Source organism: Geotrypetes seraphini, chromosome 9 (genome assembly GCF_902459505.1).
Source record: "Geotrypetes seraphini chromosome 9, aGeoSer1.1, whole genome shotgun sequence".
Taxonomy (NCBI): domain Eukaryota; kingdom Metazoa; phylum Chordata; class Amphibia; order Gymnophiona; family Dermophiidae; genus Geotrypetes; species Geotrypetes seraphini.
Genome location: NC_047092.1, coordinates 112,237,619 through 112,260,159, shown reverse-complemented (window position 1 = coordinate 112,260,159; position 22,541 = coordinate 112,237,619). Strand labels below are relative to the sequence as shown.

The 22,541-nt window shown below is 42.8% G+C and overlaps 1 protein-coding gene across 1 annotated transcript in view; it reads left to right on the top strand.

Annotated features, from left to right (window-relative positions):
* FARP2 (FERM, ARH/RhoGEF and pleckstrin domain protein 2) overlaps window positions 1-22,541 on the top strand; it is an 818,436-nt gene that overhangs the window by 746,887 nt on the left and 49,008 nt on the right. The window contains exon 22 of the mRNA XM_033957823.1: window positions 4,453-4,535. Coding sequence (XP_033813714.1) covers window positions 4,453-4,535 — 83 coding nt within the window. The remainder of the gene's footprint in view (window positions 1-4,452; window positions 4,536-22,541) is intronic.

Below are 22,541 nucleotides of genomic sequence, written 5' to 3'. Positions count from 1 at the left end.
AAACTGTGCTCCATACTCTGGACTGTAAACATGCTTTGGCCTATTACATCGACAGGACAAAGCCACATAGAACATCTCCTCAACTTTTTGTCTCATTTGATCCTAATAAGTTGGGGAATCCTGTTTCTAACAGAACGATTTCCAACTGGCTGGCTGCTTGTATATCATTCTGCTATGCTCAGACTAGACTGCACCTGGAGAGTCGTGTCACAGCCCACAAAATTAGAGCTATAGCAGCTTCTGTAACTTTCCTCAGATCTACTCCTATTCAGGAAATCTGTAAAGCTGCCACCTGGTCCTCAGTTCATATATTCACCTCGCATTTTTGTCTAGCATCTTTCTCCAGATGGGATGGGCACTTCGGCCAGCCAGTATTACAAAATTTATTTTCCTAAAAGGCCAACACTTCCACCATCCCATTAGGGTTAGGTTGGAGGTCACCCATTTGTGAGAATATGCTGCCTGTTTGTCCTGGGATAAAGCACAGTTACTTACTGTAACAGGTGTTATCCGGGGACAGCAGGCAGATAATCTCACAACCCACCCACTTCCCCTGGTTAGCTTAAACATAAGAACATAAGCAATGCCTCTGCTGGGTCAGACCAGGGGTCCATCATGCCCAGCAGTCCGCTCACAGTGGCGGCCCATCAGGTCCAGGACCTGTTAGTAACCCTCTATCTATACCCTTCTATCCCCTTTTCCTTCAGGAAATTGTCCAATCCCTTCTTGAACTCCAATACCGTACCCTGTCCTATCACGCTATCTGGAAGCACATTCCAGGTGTCCACCACCCGTTGGGTGAAGAAGAACTTCCTAGCATTGGTTCTGAATCTGTCCCCTTTTAATTTTTCCGAATGCCTTCTCGTTCTTGTAGTTTTCAAAATCTTGAAGAATCTGTCCCTCTCCAATTTTCTCTATGCCCTTCATGATTTTGTAAGTCTCTATCATATCCCCTCTAAGTTTCTGCTTCTCCAGGGAAAAGAGGCCCAGTTTCTCTAGTCTTCCAGCGTATGAAAGGTTTTCCATATCTTTTATCAAACGTGTCGCTCTCTTCTGAACCCTCTCGAGTATCACCATATCCTTCTTTAAGTACGGTGACCAATATTGGACGCAGTACTCCAGATGCGGGCGCACCATCACCCGATACAACGGGAGGATAACTTCTTTCATTCTGGTTGTAATACCCTTCTTGATTATAACTAGCATTCTATTCGCTTTCTTAGCGGCCGATGCGCACTGTGCCGACGGCTTCATGGTCTTGTCCACTATTACCCCCAAGTCCCTTTCTTGGGTACTCTCACTCAATAACTCCCATCGTGTAGCTGTACCTCGGGTTTCTGTTCCCTAGGTGCAAGCCTTTACATTTCTCTGCATTAAACTTCATCTGCCATCTCGTCGCCCACTCCCCTAGTTTGTTCAGGTCCTTTTGTAAATCTTTGCAGTCCTCTTTAGTCCTAGCAACATTAAATAGTTTGGTGTCGTCTGCGAATTTTATTACTTCGCACTTCTTAGCTGGCTTATGTTAAATGAAGGATCGCACGCCTACGTCGGGTGGGAAGGCATTTGCGCATGTGCAGTGCGGACTGATCACAAACTTTCTAAAACTTGAAATTGCGATTCACTTTTCAAGTGTTCATGCCGGAGCTCCGTCAGTGACATCACCCATGTGTGAGAATATCTGCCTGCTGTCCCTGGATAACACCTGTTACAGTAAGTAACTGCTTGTTTTTACTATGCTAGAGCTCATTTATCTCCTCCAGGGCAGATTAGAGCACAGTTTCATCAATTGCACATTTAAGATCAGTCCCAATTCAGCATGTCAACAGAACAGCAATTTGGTCCTCTGTTCATACTCTCACTAAACATTATTGTTGGATCTTACTTCAGCACCAGTTACGCAGTTGGACATTCTCAGTCCTCCGAAATTTGTTTACACTATAAGTTTATTTCATCCACCCATCTCAGTACTAGGCTTGGGACTCAGCCAGCAAGTAGGACTGCATTTCCCCTGCTTGTCTCCACAGAAAGCAAAATTGTTTACCTGTAACAGGTGTTCCCGTGTTGACAGCAGGGGAATGCAGTCACACTTGCCCACCCGCCATCCCCTCTTATCTAATAGTTCTATAAGCTAGTGACATAACTGACAGTTGGCAAGCGGAATCCCAGAGGCAAGGTAGTACGCACATACCCAGTAGTAAAAACAAAACAAAAAAACCCTACTGTATCTAGGGGACAGTTCCACCACGCAAGCTCAGTCCAGCAAGTATGACTTCACCAGCAAGTATGACTGCATTCCCCTGTTGTCTATGGAGAACAACTGTTACAGGTAAGTAACTTTGCTTTCTTGCATCTCCTGAAGAGAGTAGTGTGTTGTATATTTATATTTATTTCTTCAATACTGCCACAAATCCTAGCATTTAATAAAGTGAACTAATTAACGTACTGGTATGCAAATGGGTGTGGGAGTTTAAAAATGTTATTGTATTGGTTTATCATTGTATATTTAACTTTCCTCTTTTTAGTGGGAAGTGTGAAATCAAATGGAAATCCCACCTGATGAATCAAGGTTGCAGTACACTTTTATATATGTATGGAAAAGGTTCAGAATTAAAGTCCTGGGCAAGAAGTTGGGAAGAGAAGGAAGAGAGAATTTGTTCAGAGATGTTTGGGGGTTGCATAGAAGAAAAACTGTACACTGGCACTGGCACTTGAATTTTAAAATAAAAGAAAAAAAGAAATACAAATGGAAATAAAGAAATAAAGTTTCAAGTTTATTAAAATTTTTGATTAATTGCCTATCACGATTTCTAGGTGATGTCCAATAAAAAAAATGCGATATGTATATATATATATGTGTGTGTGTGTATGTATATATATATATATATATATATATATATAAATATATATATATATATATATACTAGTGTTAAAGCCCGTTACATTAACGGGTGCTAGAAAGCAGCCCCCTTTCCCTCTCCCCCTCCAGTTCCTCCCCGACTGTCTCTCTGTGGCCCCCTTCTGTCTCCCCTCCCCCCAAGCAAAGCTGTCTGCCTCCCAACACACCCCTCCCCCCAAAGCATCCTCCTTTCCCTCTCGGCCTCCAGTTCCTCCCTGACTGTCTCTCCGTGGCCCCCCTTCTGTCTTCCCCCAAGCAAAGATGTGTACCTCCCAGCACACCCCTCCCCCAAAGCAGCCTCCTTTCCCTCTCCCCCTCCAGTTCCTCCCTGACTGTCTCTCCGTGTCCCTCCTTCTGTCTTCCCCCACCAAGCAAAGCTGTCTGCCTCCCAGTACACCCCTCCCCCAAAGCAGCCCCCTTTCCCTCTCCCCCTCCAGTTCCTCCCTGACTGTCTCTCCGTGGCCCCCCTTCTGTCTTCCCCCCCAAGCAAAGCAGTCTGTCTCCCAGAACATCCCTCCCCCAAAGCAGCCCCCTTTCCCTCTTCCCCTCTCCCTAGACCCCCCTCCAGTTCCTCCCTGACTGTGTCTCCATGGCCCCCCTTCTGTCTTCCCTTCCCCAAGCAAAGCTGTCTGTCTCCCAGCACACCCCTCCCCCAAAGCAGCCCCCTTTCCCTCTCCCTCTCCAGTTCGTCCCTGACTGTGTCTCCGTGGCCCCCCTTCTTTCTTCCCTCCCCCAAGGAAAGCTGTCTGCCTCGCAGCACACCCCTCCCCCAAAGCTGCCCCCATATCGGGTCCTGTTCTCACCATTTAAAGAAAATCAGTGGCTTGTCCAAGTAAGTGGCAGTTCATTTTCTACAGAACTACCTGTTGTCAAATGGTACCTGAAAGAAATATATTTCAACCCTCTGCTCCCTTAGTCCCTTGCCGCCCCCTTCCCGTGGTTCCGACAAACGTCCTTACTCCAACAGGGGCCGCAGCACTCTAAACACGCTGCTTCGCGGCCTTCTACTGGCCTGATTTGCTCTGCCGTGTCGGGCAGAGCAAATCAGGGCAGTAGCAGGCCACGAAGCAGCGTGTTTAGAGTGCTGCGGCCCTTGCTGGAGTAAGGACGTTTGTCGGGGCGGGGAAGAGAAGAAAAGCGGCGGCAAGGGACTAAGGGAGCCGAAGGGAGGGTCGGTTGGGAGGCTGAACGGGGCTTCAGGTGTGCCGGGGATAGAAGCGAAGAAGACGCCAACGACCAGCCAGAGAGATTCGCGCGCATGCGCACTCCTACCTGAGGTGCCCTACATCTCACGGAAAACGGACGCATGCAGTGGGAGTGCGCATGCGCGGCTTACCGTTTTATTATATTAGATATATATATATATATATATAATTTAATAAAAAGCATAAAAACACATAAGAAAACAGGTAAATAAATTGGGGGGGCAGGGTATGAATGTGGGTGGGGCAGGGGACCCAGTGTGTGCCTAGGGGCCCTCAAAGAATTAATCCTGCCCTGGCTCTTACAGCAGTACTTGTAACAAGATATTGATGGAACCTGTCTTTGCTGTGCAGGTAGAAGAAAGTGAGAATGAATGGTCTATCCCACACTGTTTTACCATCTACTCAGTTCAGAAAACTATCGTGGTTGCTGCAAGGTAAGACTGCTCACCAGGTTCACTCTGGCTGCTTTATCAGAATGTACAGCCTTTAGCATTTATTTTCTTTCTTTGGCCTGGTTTGGTAGAATAAACTGCTTGATGAAATTTTGTTGGCAATTACTTGTATTTTTGCAAATTGTGGAAAGCCTAGCATTGGAAGCAGCCATGTGAGGTGGAAGAGATGTCATTACTTTAGTGTATATAGTGGCCAATTATGGTTAGAAATGGGTAAAGGGTATGGCGGGGGGAGGGGGGAGATGAACATAAAACATAAGAATTGCCGCTGTTGGGTCAGACCAGTGGTCCATCGTGCCCAGCAGTCCGCTCACGCAGCAGCCCTTGGTCAAAGACCAGCGCCCTAACTGAGACTAGCCCTACCTGCGTACATTCTGGTTCAGCAGGAACTTGTCTAACTTTGCCTTGAATCCCTGGAGGGTGTTTTCCCCTACGACAGACTCCGGAAGAACATTCCAGTTTTCTACCACTCTCTGAGTGAAGAAGAACTATCTTACATTCGTACGGAATCTATCCCCTTTCAATTTTAGACAGTACCCTCTCATTCTCCCTACCTTGGAGAGGGTGAACAACCTGTCCTTATCTACTAACTCTATCCCTTCAGTACCTTGAATGTTTCTATCATGTCCCCTCTCAATCTCCTCTGTTCGAGGGAGAAAAGGCCCAGTTTCTCTAATCTGTCACTTTACAGCAACTCCTCCAGCCCCTTAACCATCTTAGTCGCCCTTCTCTGGATCCTTTCAAGTAGCATCATGTCCTTCTTCATGTACGGTGACCAGCGCTGGATGCAGTACTCCAGGTGAGGGCGCACCATGGCCTGGTACAGCGGCATGATAACCTTCTCCAATCTGTTCGTGATCCCCTTTGTTATCATTCCTAGCCTTCTGTTCGCCCTTTTTGCCACCGCCGCACATTGCGTGGACGGCTTCATCGACTTGTCGATCATAACTCCCAAGTCTCTTTCCTGGGAGGTCTCTCCAAGTACCGCCCCGGACATCCTGTATTTGTGCATGAGATTTTTGTTACCTACATGCATCACTTTACACTTATCCATGTTAAACCTCATCTGCCATGTTGATACCCATTCATCAAGCCTGATTATGTCACATTGCAGATCTTTGCAATCCCCCTGTGTCTTCACTACTCTGAATAACTTTGTATCGTCCGCAAATTTAATCACCTCACTCGTCGTACCAATGTCTAGATCATTTATAAAAATGTTGAAGAGCATGGGTCCTAGCACTGAGCCCTGAGGCACCCCACTGGTAACGGTCTTCCAGTCCGAGTATTGTCCATTTACTCCCTCTCTCTGTTTCCTATGATCCAGCCAGTTTTTAATCCACGTGAGTATTTCACCCTTGATTCCATGGTTCGCAATTTTCCGAAGTAGTTGTTCATGTGGAACCTTGTCAAACACCTTCTGAAAATCCAGATATACAATGTCAATCAGGTCGCCCTTGTCTATCTGTCTGTTTACTCGCTCAAAGATGTGCAGCAAGTTCGTCAAACATGATCTGCCTTTGCTAAAACCATGCTGACTGTTCCTCATCAGCCCGTGTCCATCAAGGTGATCAATTATGCGGTCCTTTATCAGCAATTCTACCATCGTTCCCGGTACCAAGGTCAGACTCACCAGTCTGTAGTTTCCCGGATCTCCCCTCGAACCTTTCTTGAAGATCGGCGTAACATTCGCCACCTTCCAGTATTCCGGAATCTTTCCCGATTTGATCAACAGATTGGCTATTAGTTGAAACTCTTAATGACTCTCGGATGGATGCCATTCGGTCCCGGGGATTTATCACTCTTAAGCCTATCAATCTGCCTACACACCTCCTCTAGACGGACCGTCAATCCTGTCATCTTTTCATCTTCATTTCCAGCATATAGTCTGATGGGTTCCGGTATGCTGTGTACATCTTCTTCGGTAAATACAGACGCAAAAAATGTGTTCAGTTTGTTGGCGATTGCTTTGTCCTCCTTTAGCGCTCCCTATATTCCATGGTCATCCAATGGTCCCACTGCTTCCTTCTCGGGTTTTTCCCCTTAATATATCAAAAGAACAGCTTGAAGTTCTTCGCCTCCTTGGCTATTTTTTCCTCGTAGTCTCTTTTGGCCCTTTTTACCGCCTTATGGCATCTGCGTTGATGTTGTTTGTGCTTGTTCCAATTTTTGTCTGTTTTTGACCTTTTCCATTCCCTAAACAAAGTTTTCTTGTCTCTTATCGCTTCCTTCACCTCTACAGTGAGCCACGCCGGTTCTTGTTCTTTTTCCTCTTTGTTCCCTTGTTGATACGCAGTATATATAGATTTTGCGCCTCGGTGACTGTGTCCTTAAAAAGGGACCAAGCTTGCTCTAGCATTTTTACAGTACTTATCCTCTTCTTCCCTACCATTAGTCTCATCCCTTCATAATTCCCTTTTCAGAAGTTCGGTGCCGTGGCTGTCGTTTTGGACTGATGTTTCTCCCCTGCATCCAGATTGAAGCAGATCATATTGTGATCGCTGTTTCCCAGCGTCCCTTCTACTTCTACATCTTGTGCCAGTCCTCGTAGACCATTTAGAATTAAGTCCAGAATTGCATTTCCTCTAGTGTTTTCCTTGACAAGTTGTTCCAGGAAGCAATCACCTACAGTATCCAAGAACTTGGTCTCCTAATGCAGCCGCCTAGGTTCCAGTCTATTCCCGGATAGTTGAAGTCACCCATGATAACTGCATTGCCTCCCTTGCATTTACGTTTAATCTCGTCCGTCATTTCTCTGTTGATTTCTTCGGACTGCCCTGGGGGTCGGTAGTAGATGCCAATCTTTGTTTCCAGGCCATTTTTTCCTGGAATTTTGACCCATAGAGACTCTAACGTATCTGTCAGTTGTGGCGTGTTCTCTCTAGTAGATTCAATTCCCTCTTTGACGTATATGGCAATGCCCCCACCTTTTTGAGCCACTCTATCTCTGCGATATAATTTGTATCCCAGTAGCACAGTGTTCCAGAAGTTTTCCTTAGTCCACCATGTTTCTGTGATGCCTATGTTGTCAACGTTATCTCTTTGTGCCATAGCTTCTAATTCACCCATCATATTTCTAAGGCTCCTTGTGTTTGTGTACATATACTTGAGTTTGCGGCCTGTTCCTTTCTTGTATTTCCTTCCCTCTTGTGTCCTTTTCGATTTGTCTTGCCTGTGATCCGGTGAGTCTTTCCCTCTATCTTCTTGCACGGTATCCTCCGGGTATACCGGTTCCTGAACCATCGATTCTCTCTCTTGGTCAACTGTCGGCTTTCCCCTTCTTCCTAGTTTAAAAACTTCTAAACTTCTCTCTTGATGTTGCTTGCAAGTATCCTCGTTCTGTCTCTGCTGAGGTGGAGTCCGTCCTTCCTGTATAGCTTGCTCTTCCCCCAGAACGTCGTCCAATTGCGCAGGAAGTGGAATCCTTCTTCTTCGCACCAGCGCCACATCCACATGTTGACTGCTTGCAGCTCCATCTGCCTCATCTCATCAGCCCTGGGTACCGGCAGGATCTCCGAGAATGCTATCCTCTGCGTTCTGGTTTTCAGCATCCTTCCCAGCATCCGTAACTGGTCCTTCAGGAGTTATCTTGTAAAGTGATATGTTGTATTTGTTTTCTATGTGGTATAAATTGTTGTTGAAAATATTCTAATTAGGATAAAGCCAGTCTAAATTTGCTGGTGACTAGCAGAAAATGAATTAACCAGTAAGAGTTTTCACTTATGCATCTTCCAGACCTACCAAGTCTTCTGCATTTTCCCACACTCCTGCTAGGGACTGAAGAACTCCCACTAAGCAATTTTACCTTCCAAAGGCAGAAGCAGCTGTATTAATAAAACATCTCCTGCTGCCATTAGGACAAGAATTGCAATAAGAAGATCAAAATCTTACAGTTCCACAGCAGCAGGAGATGTCTTATTAAAGTGTCTCTTGCCTGAGGGGGAGATGGCTCTTAGGTGCAATGGATGAGATTTGTCTGAGGGTTGAGCCAGGAGATGGAATGGGTGAGTATGGGGTGTGGCTTAAAATATCCCTCTTAGCAGGGGTGGGCGGCTCTGGTCCTCGGGGGCCGGAGTCCAGTCGGGTTTTCAGGATTACCCCAATGAATATGCATGAGATCTATTTGCATGCACTGCTTTCAATGCATGTTCATTGGGGAAATCCTGGGGACCCGGCTGGATTCCGGCCCTCGGGGACCAGAGTTGCCCACCCCTGACCCAGAGAATGGTAGAAAACTGGAATGCTCTTCCAGAGGCTGTTATACAGGAAACACCCTCCAGGGATTCAAGACAAAGTTAAACAAGTTCCTGCTGAGTCAGAACATAAACAGGTAAGGCTAGTCTCAGTTAGGGCACTGGTCTTTGACCTAAGGGCCGCCACATGAGCAGACTGCTGGACACGATGGACCACTGGTCTGACCCAGCAGCGGCAATTCTTATGTTCTTAAAGTTCAGGCTCTCTTGGCAGCTTTGATCTTCACTAGTCAGTACTATAGATTTACTAAAGTGGAACCTTTGAAAACATTTCTTCTAGGACTGCATCAGCTGAAACTAATTTTTCAGTTCTGGAACAGTTTTGATAATGAATGCTGTTATTTAAAAATAACTATTGTATATATTTTAGCCACTGAGACATTTACTTTTTCTGTTTCTACGATAATCACTGATTTTGTAAGAAGCATGTATCTGAACACTATGGGCATGATTCTGTATAGGACATTGGTTTCTGCAGCCATCTAAGAAGCAGCTGAGAATCGCACACCGGCATAACCGGCCCGATTCTCTAACTGGCACCCATGTCACAGGCACAGGTTAGAGAATCGTGCCTGAACCTTTACCATCAGCTGATCGTGGCAGGGATCAGCTGAGTAGATGTAGCAGGGAACCCTACACAAAGTCGGTCGGCAGGAAGGATGCCCACTCCCTCCAGCTGAAACCCCCACCTGCAAAGTAAGCCAGGCAGGAGAGATGCCCACTCCCACCTGCCCTGGAACCCCCCCCACCCAAAGCAAGCCAGGGAGGAGGGATGCCCACTCCCGCCTGCCCCAGAGCCACCCTCCCCCCCTAGGCAAGCTGGGCTAGAGGGATGCCCATTCTCTCCTGCTCTGGAGCCGATACCCCTCCTCGAGGCAATCTGAATCCCCCAAACCTGAACCACCCCCAACACCCCCAAGGCTCAGGCCTCGCACCCCTAACTCTACTCCCTACTCCCGTACCTTTCAGTTGAATGTCTTGTCAGATGGATGCTCACACCCTCCGGCCGTCTGGCCCGCCACTACAAAATGGTGAGCCGTCCCCTTCCCAGTTCATTCTGGGATGCACCAGTGCATTGTTGTTCAATATATGTCTAGCATCTTTGGGGACAATCTAGGAATTCAGCTATATAGGTATGTTGATGATATAACCATCATAATTCTTTAAACCTCTCAATTATCTGTAGTCACTCAGTTCATATCTTCAGTGATTCTAATAATTGATAACTGGATGAGTGATTTCAAATTGAAGTTAAATCCAGATAAAACTAAACTTTTCCTGGCCTCTCCACATAATTGTGAAGAAAATAGTGTGATCTTAAATGGGATCATTTACCCCATTCTATCCACCATCAAAATATTAGGGGCTCCTTTTACTAAGATGCGCTAGCGTTTTTAGCACAAGATTAGCGCGCGCTAGCCTAAAAATTACCACCTGCTTAAAAGGAGGCGGTAGCGGCTAGTGCAAGCGGCATTTTAGCATGCTTAAAACCGCTAGCACACCTTTGTAAAAGGAGCCCTAGGTGTCTATTTGGACAGGAATTTATCTATGATTACTCAAGTTGATTCATTGGTAAAAAAAAAAAAAAGAAGCTTCTTTATGCTTCGGAAATTTAGACTGATTACATTATATTTTGATGAGAAATTGTTAGTCTATTGGTTCAGTATTTTGTCCTGAGTATTCTGGACTATTGCAGTATTGTGCATCTGGCAGTCAACCAAAAAGACTTGGCTAAAATTTGATTAATACAGAATACAGCAATTCGTCTGATTTTTTAATTATAAAAATTGGACCACATAACACCTTATTACAGGGAGCTGCATTGGCTCCCCATGGAAGCTAGAATGCAGTTTAAGTTCAGTTGCCTGTGTTACAAAGTAATATCTGGTATGGCTCCAGCCTATTTAGTTTCAAGTTTCAAGTTTATTTAATCTTTGATGAATCGCCTATTACATTTTCTAGGCGATGTACATATTATAATTAAAATAGAAGAGACTTTACAAAATACATTCAAATAACAAAATTAAACAATACAGTCCTGAGTTTAAGGGGTGGGGTTAAAAGTTACAATATTTGGGTATGGTTAGAAAAAGGAAAAAACAAAAGGGAGGGAATCATAGTACCAATGCACAATATAGTATAGTATTTGATTAAATAAAAAGAACTAATGTTAAGATTCATAGGCATCTTTAAATAAGTGGGTTTTTAACAGTTTTTTAAATTTTACAATATCTTGTTCAGTTCGAATAAACTGAGGTAGGGTATTCCACCATTGTGGGCCCATAACGGAGAACATATCTGATCTTCTGGTCCCAATAATCTTTAAAGATGGCACCGATAGTAGATTTTGATCAGATGATCGTAGGGAACGTTTAGGTTTGTAAGGAATCAATAATCTGGAAATAAACTGTGGTTCATTATATGCCAATGTCTTAAAAATAAGTAACAAAATTTTATATAGGATCTTGTGGCCAATAGGTATCCAGTGGGCATCTATTAAGAGCGGGGAAACATGGTCAAATTTTTTTGCTTTATAAATTAATTTTATGGCTGTGTTCTGAATAATTTGAAGTCTTCTTTTTTCTTTGTTAGTAATATTTAGAAATAGGGCATTACAATAGTCAATTTTTGATATTATAAAAGAATGAATCAATATATTTAAAGAGGATGGAGTAAGGAATTTGGAAATGGACCTAATCTGACGAAGTTTATAAAAGCAATTTTTAACTATAAGGGAAATATGATCGTGGAATGAAAGTTTCTCATCTATCAATATACCAAGAATTTTAACTGAGGATACCAAGTCAATTGGAATATTATTAAGGTAGAAAGGTTTTATGAGTGATAATTCTTTTTTCCAATTAAACAAAATGGATTTAGTTTTGTTGATATTTAGTGCTAGTTTATTTTTGTCAAGCCAAGTTTGAATTTGTTCCAATTTTTGGTTTATAGCTAAAATTTCTGAGTGGTTTTCCGGGTCCAAGGGATGTATAAGTTGGATATCATCCGTGTAAGAGAATGGTATAAAACCTAAGGCCTGGCTGATTTCTAATAAAGGAGACAAAAAAATATTAAATAGTAAAGGTGATAGGATAGAGCCCTGGGGAATTCCAAATGTTGAGGTAAAGGAGTTTAGTTGATCAATTAAGTTTTTTCCCATCATAGATGTTGTACTCAGATAGCTTCCCTTTTTGATTTTCCATCACCCAAAGGTTGCCGCTATAAAAGATATCAAAATAGACTATTGTAATTTCAAGCAGCTATTTGAGAGACTGATTTTCATCAATTATTCTTTACATCTACATCATATCAAAATTTTAGGAAACTTAAAGACTTATTTATTTAGGAAATTTTTGAAAGATTGAAAATATATTTCATTCTGTATTGTAGCAGTATTTTACTTTTGTTAAACTGCATAGATCTGAAGGGTAATGCAGAATACAAATGTTATGTTACCCTGTTGCCATGCACTGCCTTATAATATAGACATCCAAACTTAAACAGCACTCTGGCCTCAATAGGAAGCCAGTGTAATTATCTATAATATAAGGTTAAATGATCTGCCTTTTTTAATCTAAAGATTAGACATACTGCAGTGTTTTATATCAACTGAAGCTGATAAAAAAATTTTTTGAAAGCACCCAAATGTACAGTATTGCAGTAGTCCAGTATACCCAAAATGAGTGACTGAACTAATAATCGAAATGAAATATCATTAAAATAAGGCCTGATAGTAACATTTTTGGACCTGGGCGTCGACCTGTATGGTCATCAATAAATTCCTATCCAGATGAACACCCAATATCCTGATGGTTGAGGCGACAGGATATTGATTCCATGGTGCGCCCTCACCTGGAGTACTGCGTCCAGCACTGGTCGCCGTATATAAAGAGGAACACGATGCTACTTGAAAGGGTCCAGAGAAGGGTGACTAAGATAATTAAGGGGCTGGAGGAGTTGCCGTATAGTGTAATATTAGAGAAACTGGGCCTTTTCTCCCTCAAACAGAGGAGATTGAGAGGGGACATGATCGAAACATTCAAGGTAGTGAAGGGAATAGACTTAGTAGATAAGGACAGGTTGCTCACCCTCTCCAAGGTAGGGAGAACGAGAGGGCACTGTCTAAAATTGAAAGGGGATAGATTCCGTACGAATGTAAGAAAGTTCTTCTTCACTCAGAGAGTGATAGAAAACTGGAATGCTCTTCCGGAGTCTGTTGTAGGGGAAAACATCCTCCAGGGATTCAAGACAAAGTTAGACAAGTTCCTGCTGAACCAGAATGTACGCAGGTAGGGCTAGTCTCACTTAGGACGCTGGTCTTTGACCAAGGGCCACTGAATGAGCGGACTGCTGGGCACGATGGACTACTGGTCTGACCCAACAGCGGCAACTCTTATGTTCTTATGAATCAGACTCTCCTCATCGCGTTTGGATGGAGATGCCAAAAAGAACCTGGTTTTGTCTGAGTTTCATCCAGTCCTCAGCCATCGAAATTGTCAACGATATTAGTTGTAAAACATTCGATGAATTACATCTATTTGCCTTTTCATTAATTATATAAATATTCTGATTGCACTTCTAATTTATACTTTCTCCTTACTAATTAGTATACTAATACAGTCAAACCTCGATTTACAAGTGCCGTGGTTTGCGAGTGTTTTGCAAGACGAGCAAAACATTTGCAAAATCTGCGCTTCAGAAACCGAGGTTGACTTGATTTATGAGTGTCCCCCCCCCCCCCCGCGATCTGGCATGCCCCACTTACCCACCCACCCACCCACTCAAACAAATTCTCTTACCCCTGTCTGGCACCGGCGGCAGCACAAATATATAGGAGATGCTGGTGCCCAAAGATCTTCCCTCTTCCTTGTGCTGGGCCTTGAGCATCTGCGCATGCTCAAGGCCTTCTAGTTCTCGCTCTCTCTGAGATTCTCCGAGAATCTGCGCAGATGCTCAAGGCCCAGCACAAGGAAGAGGAAAGATCTTCAGGCACCGGCATGTCCTGTGTGTTGGTGCTGGGGCAGATAGGGGTAAGAAAATGTGTTTGGGTGGGTGGGTGGGTGAGTGGGGAATGTCAGATCATGGTGGGGGAGGGATGATGCGAGAGGGGGGGATGCCAGATCGCGGGGGGTGTGGGGGTATGGAGCAGCACCAGTGGCCTCAAGGGGGGGAAGTAAGGTAGAGCAACACCGGTGGCAATAGGAAAGGGGGGAGGGGGTAGAACGAATCAAGCGAGTTTCCCTTACATCCTATGGGGAAACTCGCTTTGATATACGAGTAAATTGGTTTACGAGCATGCTTCTGGAAAGCGAATTATGCTTGTAAACCAAGGTTCCACTGTACTTATGTTTTACTCTCAATAGGCCATACTATAATAATATATATAAAATATAAATTGTGTTATATATAATCGCTTGTCCTCTGTTATATGCTTTGACATCAATTGCCTTGCCATAGATACAGATTGTTTAATGCATAATTCTATTAAGATGATATTCTTCTATTTACTTTTTGTCCGATCTCCCTTTATACTTAGTTTTTAAATTTATAGTGTGCTTTTCATTGTTACTTAATCTAATTATTCTACTATTTTTTATATATCTTTCAAGCTGTTTGATATCTTCTTTAATAACACTCCCACTATAGCTTTTTTAAATAATGAATTTCCTATCTTGATTCTAGACAAATTGGTCCCTCTGTTGCTTTTTAATAAAACCAAATGATGATTTGCTCCTGTCCTTCTTCTTTCTAGATATGTACCTTTAGTTTTATATATAACATAATGTTTTTCTTATTAATAATGCATTGATTTCTTATAATTTTTGCTTTCAAACTCTGAATTTGATGAAACATTTCTATTTGCATTACATATCATTTCAAGTAATACATCTGTCTATTTTTCCTGTTGTATTAATTGATAATAACTTTACCTATATTAGCCTATTTTTAACATTCATTTTTAATAAATTATAACATTACATCCAATTAATGAATTGTATTTTTAACCAATATCATATCTTATTGTACTAGTTGATTTCCCTGATGCTTTAGATCTATCTGTTCAATTTTAATATCCTCTATCGCCACTATTTTCCTTACCTTTTGATGATTAATCTATTGTAGTTCGATGACCCTACAAATAATTTTGATTTCTACTTTTTGTCTCTTAAATGAATTCACTGTTTGTTTTCAAAAATTGATCTTCTATACATAGAATAATGTCTCCTTCTCTACCTGACTTAACCTATTGAACCTCTAATCTACCTTTTATATTTCAATTTTAACTCTGGAAATATTTTCTAACACTTTTTTCTATTACTTTCTGGTTCTTTGATTTCTGGCTTTCTGATCTTATGTCCTATAAATAGGAGGATGCCCTCTTTCGAGGCGTCTCTTGTCTATCTGTTTTTTCCCCCTATTTTTCTCAATCTTTGCAATCCGGCTGAGCTTTCTTCAGCTCTTTATGCCTTTTATACTCTTTTCTCCTTAGAGGTCCCTCTTTTTCTTTCTCTCTTTCTTTCTATTTCTAGAACTGCAGTTTATATACATAAGAAAATTGTCTTGTATTGCTATGGCTGACAATAAAGCATTCTCTAATCTTTCCTTTATTTCTTGGAATGTCAATGGCCTGAGACACCCCGTAAAGAGGGAAAAAAATATTACTCATCTTAAAAAAACTCAAGCCTTCCATTGTCTTTTTACAGGAAACTTATATTTCTAATCTCTCTTACTATTTAGAAACTTAGAGTATGACGGCAGAAAAGGGCCGGCGGCCCAACAAGTCTGCCCACTCAAGAACCCTCCCTCCCCTGAGAATCCATCCTTTAAGCATAGCTCTGTACAATCCCCACCTGCTTGTCCCATCAACTCTTGAAGTCGAGCACGCTACTGGCCTTGACCACCTGGCGTGGAAGACCATTCCATCGATCAGTCACCCTTTCGGTGAAGAGGTATTTCCTGGTGTTACCAAGAAATCTTCCCCCCTTAAGTTTTAGCGGATGCCTCTTGTCGCCACAGGACCTTTAAAAAAAAAGATTTCTTCCTCCACTTCAATGCGGCCCATGATGTATTTGAATGTTTCTATCATGTCTCCCCTTTCTCTGCGCTCCTCGAGAGAATATAAGTGCAGTCTAGTCAGCCGTTCTTCATATGGGATATCTTTAAGTCCTAAGACCATTCTAGTGGCCATTCTCTAGATCGACTCCATTCTCTTCACATCCTGTTGATAATGTGGCCTCCAAAACTGGACACAGTACTCCAGGTGAGGATTCACCATGGATCTGTACAACGGCAGTATGACTTCAGACTTTCGGCTGATAAAGCTCCTTCTGATGCAACCCAGCATTTGTCTAGCCTTTGCTAAAGCTTTCTCCACCTGATTGGCAGCTTCCATATCTTCCCGGATGAGTACTCCCAAGACCCTTTCTGCAGTAGTTCTTGTTAAGTTTTCACCGTTCAAGGTGTATGTTCTGCATGGATTTCCGCTTCCAAGTTGCTAATAATTGGCTAACTCACATAGCAGAAACTCTAGCGCTTGGTAGAAAACATGGTGTAGAAATCCCATCTCATAAAGCTATCCCCGTCCAGCTTCTGGAAATTAAACATGATACTGAAGGCAAATGGTTAATTGTTAAAGCACATATTTTGTTGCAAGAAGTTCTCCTTGTTAACATATATGCCCCTAATGTTGACTCCCTTGAATTTTTTACTCAATTGTTTCAAACTATTGCTGAGTTTGACACCCTTCCTCTTATCATAGCCGGTGCCTTTAATTTACCTCGATACCTGGCTGGATAGACACTCTTCCAGCTTCGTCGATCCTTCTAAAGCTAATACTACACTAAAATCATTGCTTAAGCACTATGACCTAACTGAACCATGGAGATTACAACATCCGGATGACAGGGATTACACTTATTTCTCTTCTCCTCACAAAAGCTATTCGAGAATTGATTATTTTCTAATTTCCTTCTCATTTTTACCCAACTTACTTATTACTACCATGAAGTCTATTGTTATCTCTGACCATGCCCCTATATTGCTTGAACTGAAATGGGATGCTGTAACCCCAACTAGATCTCCCCTTTGGCGATCACCCAATTATCTTCTATCTGATGAATCTGTTAAACAGCGGATCTCTAAATTTATTGACAATTTTTTTCAGTTCAATAACACTGATTCCTTAGATCCCCTAATTATATGAGAAGCCTTTAAGGTCTCATTACGGGGTGAATCGATTTCCTGTCAAGCGTTTAAATTAAAACAGGATAGAAAAGAACAAGATCTCGAACTTCAAATCAAGAGTTTTGAACATGATTTTTTTTCTCTAATGATAAAACTCTTCTACCCCAAATCTATAAACTAAAATATTCTTATAATAAATTAGCCACCATGGCAGCACAGCAAGATATATTTACTACCTCTACTAAATATTATATGGAGATGAATAAAAGTAGCAAAATGTTTGCTAATTATCTTAAGCGAAAACAAATTAAAGTACAGATTTCCTATATTAAAGCTCCAGATGGGAAACTCCTCTCATCGCACTCTGACATTTCGCAGGCCTTTTACGATTTTTACTCACAACTTTATTCAACAGAAATTATGCAACAATGTACAATGTACAATGTACAATGTACTGTGATTTTTCATGACTAAAAAGTGGTACTCCGATTAAGCACATATTCTGTTTAAGCGCACGTGGCGGTACGGTCCAGAGGCCGTGCACTTAAGCGGAGTCAACTGTATAGAAGACAAACCTTTTCAACTGAGGAACTGTGACTCAAATCTGCCAGTCGGGTTTTCAGACTATACACAAAGAAATATTCATTAGATAGATCTGAATGCATGCCTCCATCGTATGCTGAGGAATTTCTGGCCACATTGCAGTCGCCTAAACTTGGCTCATCAGATATAGAAGAGTTTAATGTCCCTTCAACACACCAGAAATTATTTTAGCTATCAAACACCTATCATCTGGAAAATCACCTGGAGCTGATGGTATTACAGTAGAATTTACGCCCAGTAGCGTCTACGACGAACTATCAAGACTCAAAGTAAACAAAGCCATGGGACCGGATAACCTACACCCCAGAATGCTCAGGGAGTTAAGGGAAGTCCTGGCTGAACTATTATCTGTTCTTTTCAATCTTTCCCTAAGCACAGGAAGGGTCCCCTTGGACTGGAAAACCGCCAAAGTAATCCCACTCCACAAAAAGGGCTGCAGGACAGAGACAGCAAACTACAGACCAGTGAGTCTCACGTCTATAGTGTGTAAACTCATGGAAACACTGATCAAACAGAATATTGACACAATCCTAGACGAAAAAAAACTGCGTGATCCACACCAACACGGGTTCACCCGGGGAAGATCCTGCCAATCTAATCTGATTAGCTTTTTTGACTGGGTTACTAGACAACTGGACGCCGGAGAGTCACTGGACGTGGTATATTTGGACTTCAGTAAAGCATTTGATAGCGTCCCTCATCGAAGATTACTGAACAAGCTGAAATCGATAGGATTAGGAGACACTCTGACTACATGGGTTGGGGATTGGCTGAGCGGTAGACTTCAGAGGGTGGTGGTGAACGGTGCTCCATCCGAAGCATCGGACGTGATCAGTGGAGTGCCGCAGGGCTCGGTCCTGGGCCTGATTCTATTCAACTTATTCATAAGAGATATGACGCAGGGACTTAGAGGAAGGGTATCACTGTTCGCCGACGACGCCAAACTTTGCAACATAGTAGATAGAAGCTTATTACCTGATAATATGACACACGACCTACTGCTTCTGGAACAATGGTCGACTACTTGGCAGCTAGGCTTCAATGCTAAAAAATGCAAGATAATGCACCTGGGTAAGAGAAACCCGTGTAGAACTTATGTACTAAATGGTGAGACCTTGGTTAGGACCACGGCGGAACGCGATCTAGGAGTGATCATTAGCGAGGACATGAAGGTTGCCAATCAAGTGGAGAAGGCTACCTCCAGGGCAAGACAAATGATGGGATGTATCCGCAGAAGTTTCATCAGCAGGAGACCTGAAGTTATGATGCCGTTGTACAGAGCTATGGTGAGGCCTCACTTAGAGTACTGTGTTCAGTTTTGGAGACCACACTACCGAAAGGACGTGCTGAGGATTGAGTCAGTACAGCGAACGGCCACCAGGATGGTCTTGGGGCTCAAGGATCTCGCGTATGAAGAAAGACTAAAGAAATTGTGGCTGTACTCACTTGAGGAAAGAAGAGAACGGGGAGATATGATTGAAACGTATAAGTACATCACGGGACGCATTGAGTCAGAAGATGATATCTTCTGGCTCATGGGACCCTCGACCACCAGAGGGCATCCGCTGAAAGTCAGGGGAGGGAAGTTTCATGGCGACTCCAGGAAGTACTTCTTCACCGAGAGAGTAGTGGATCATTGGAACAGACTCCCACTCCAAGTGATAAAGGCCAGTAGCGTGACGGATTTTAAGAGAAAATGGGATACTCACGTGGGATCTTTAAGGGAGTAAATTCAGGGGAGGGGATACTTGGAATGGGCAGACTTGGTGGGCTATAGCCCTTTTCTGCTGCTTTTTTCTATGTTTCTATGTTTCCGTTCTACCTTGGTCAGGATAAGGAATTTCAAACCTTTTTGCTGACACAGTGGGAGGATTATTCCACCAATAATGCTTCCCACATGGACGATCCTATTTTGTTTTGGGAGGCTGCCAAGACGGTACTTCGGGGCCAAATCATTTCTTTTTTGAGTGCTCGACCACCAGAGGGCATCCGCTGAAAGTCAGGGGAGGGAAGTTTCATGGCGACTCCAGGAAGTACTTCTTCACCGAGAGAGTAGTGGATCATTGGAACAGACTCCCACTCCAGGTGATAAAGGCCAGTAGCGTGACGGATTTTAAGAGAAAATGGGATACTCACGTGGGATCTTTAAGGGAGTAAACTCAGGGGGGAGGGATACTTGGAATGGGCAGACTTGGTGGGCTATAGCCCTTTTCTGCCGCTTTTTTCTATGTTTCTAGAATTCTATAAACTCTTCCGGGATAAACTTTCCCATACACTTACAACTTTATTTAACTCCTTAAATCCGCAAATAGTATCCAATAGTCATTTCTTAGATGCTATTATTACTGTTATACTAAAACCCGGTAAAGACCCTCAACAAATTTCAAATTACAGACCTATCTCTTTACTTAATGCTGACTACAAAATTTATGCTACTATTCTATCCACTAGACTACAATGTTCAGTAGGTTCACTTATCTCCTCTCATCAAGTGGGCTTTATGCGTTAGGGAAACTGGATTCCTGGAGGCTATACAGGACTGCTTCATGGAGCAGCTTGTCAGAGAACCAACGAGAGGAAATGCCACTCTGGACCTAATCCTCAATGGGCTAAAAGGACCTGCAAAGAAAGTGGAAGTAGTGGGACCGTTAGGAAATAGCGATCACAATATGATCCAGTTCAAAGTCGAAGTAGAAATACCGAAGGGGAAGAGAACCACAACGACAACTTTTAATTTCAAGAAAGGAAACTATGAAGAGATGAGAGTAATGGTAAGAAAGAAAATTAGGAACAGCTCAAAGAAATTGCAAACTGTGGAGCAAGCCTGGTCTTTATTTAAGGACACGATGAGCAAAGCGCAAAATCAGTATATCCCCAGATTTAGAAAAGGATGCAAAAAGAACCGAACAAAAGACCCGGCGTGGATAACTAAAGAAGTGAAGAAAGCGATAGCAGATAAGAAAAAATCATTCCGGATGTGGAAAAAGGACAAAACTGGGGAAAACTGGAAAGAGCATAGTAAGCATCAAAAAGAATGTCACCGAGTGGTTAGAAGAGCAAAAAGAGAATACGAAGAGAGGTTAGCCAGGGAAGCACAAAATTTCAATATGTTAAAGGGAAGCAGCCGGCAAGGGAGGTGGTGGGACCGCTGGATGAAGGAGACAGGAAGGGAGTGGTGAAGGACAAAAAAGAAGTGGCGGATAGACTAAACATGTTCTTTTCGTCAGTATTTACAAGAGAGGACACATCCAACATGCCGGAACCTGAAAAAATCTTCAGAGGAGATCAAGCTGAAAAATTAACATCCATGGAGATAAGCCTCAAAGACGTACTCAAGCAGATAGATAGACTAAAAACTGACAAATCTCCGGGCCCGGACGAAATCCAACCTAGGGTTTTGAAAGAACTAAAGGAGGAAATAGCGGAACTACTACAGTAGGTTTGTAATCTATCCCTGAAAACAGGCGTGATCCCGGAGGATTGGAAGATAGCTAATGTTACGCCCATCTTTAAAAAAGGATCGAGAGGTGACCTGGGGAACTACAGACCGGTAAGTCCGACTTCAATTCCGGGGAAGATGGCGGAAGCGCTGATAAAAGACAGCATCGATAAACATCTAGAAAGATGAAAATGAGCCAACACGGCTTCTGCAAGGGAAGATCGTGCCTAACGAACTTACTGCACTTCTTCGAAGGAATTAACAAACAAATGGACGTATACTTGGATTTCCAAAAAGCCTTTGATAAGGTACCCCATGAACGCCTACTATGGAAACTGAAGAACCATGGGGTGAAAGGGGATGTACATAGATAGATCAAAAATCGGTTGGCGGGTAGGAGTGAAGGGACACTACTCGGACTGGAGATGGGTCACGGGTGGTGTTCCGCAGGGGTCAGTACTCGGACCACTGTTGTTAAATGCATTTATCAATGACCTAGAAACAGGGACGAAGTGCGAGGTTATAAAATTTGCAGATGACACAAAACTTTTTAGTGGGGTTAGGACTAAAGATGACTGTGAAGATTTACAAAGGGACCTGAACAAATGGGAGAATGGGCGAATAAATGGCAGATGAACTTTAATGTAGAGAAATGTAAAGTCTTGCATGTAGGAAACAGAAACCCGATGTATAGCTATACGATGGGAGGGCTGGTAATGGGTGAAAATAGCCTAGAGAAGGACTTAGGGGCACTGGTTGATAAAATGATGAAGCCATCGGCACATTGCACAGCGGCCTCAAAGAAGGCGAACAGAATGCTAGGTATTATCAAGAAAGGTATTACAACCAGAACGAAGGATGTTATCCTGCCGTTGTATCAAGCGATGGTGCGCCCGCATCTGGAGTACTGCGTCCAATACTGGTTGCCGTACCTCAAGAAGGATATGGCGATACTCGAAAGGGTTCAGAAAAGAGCGACACGACTGATAAAGGGTATGGAAAACCTTTCATATGCTGAAAGATTAGAGAAACTGGGGCTTTTTTCCCTAGAAAAGCGGAGACTTAGAGGGGATATGATAAGAGACTTACAAGATCATGAAGGGCATAGAGAAAGTGGAGAGGGACAGATTCTTCAAACTTTCAAAAACTTCAAGAACGAGAGGACATTTAGAAAAATTGAGAGGAGACAGATTCAGAACCAATGCTAGGAAGTGGACACTTGGAATGCGATTCCAGAGGGAGTGATAGAACAGAGTATGCTATTGGGTTTCAAGAAGGGATTAGATGATTTTCTGAAGGAAAAGGGGATTGAAGGGTATAGATAGAGAATTACTTTTTTTTTTATTATTTATAATTTTAATGATTGCAATATCAAACGATACCTAGAGAAAAAAAGGAGTCCTCCACAAGTTTACAATATTCAAACCTTCATACACAATTCCTTTCCAAGCCCACAACAAAGGGGAGACATGATACTATTGCGAATAAACAAAATTATAAAGAAAGAAC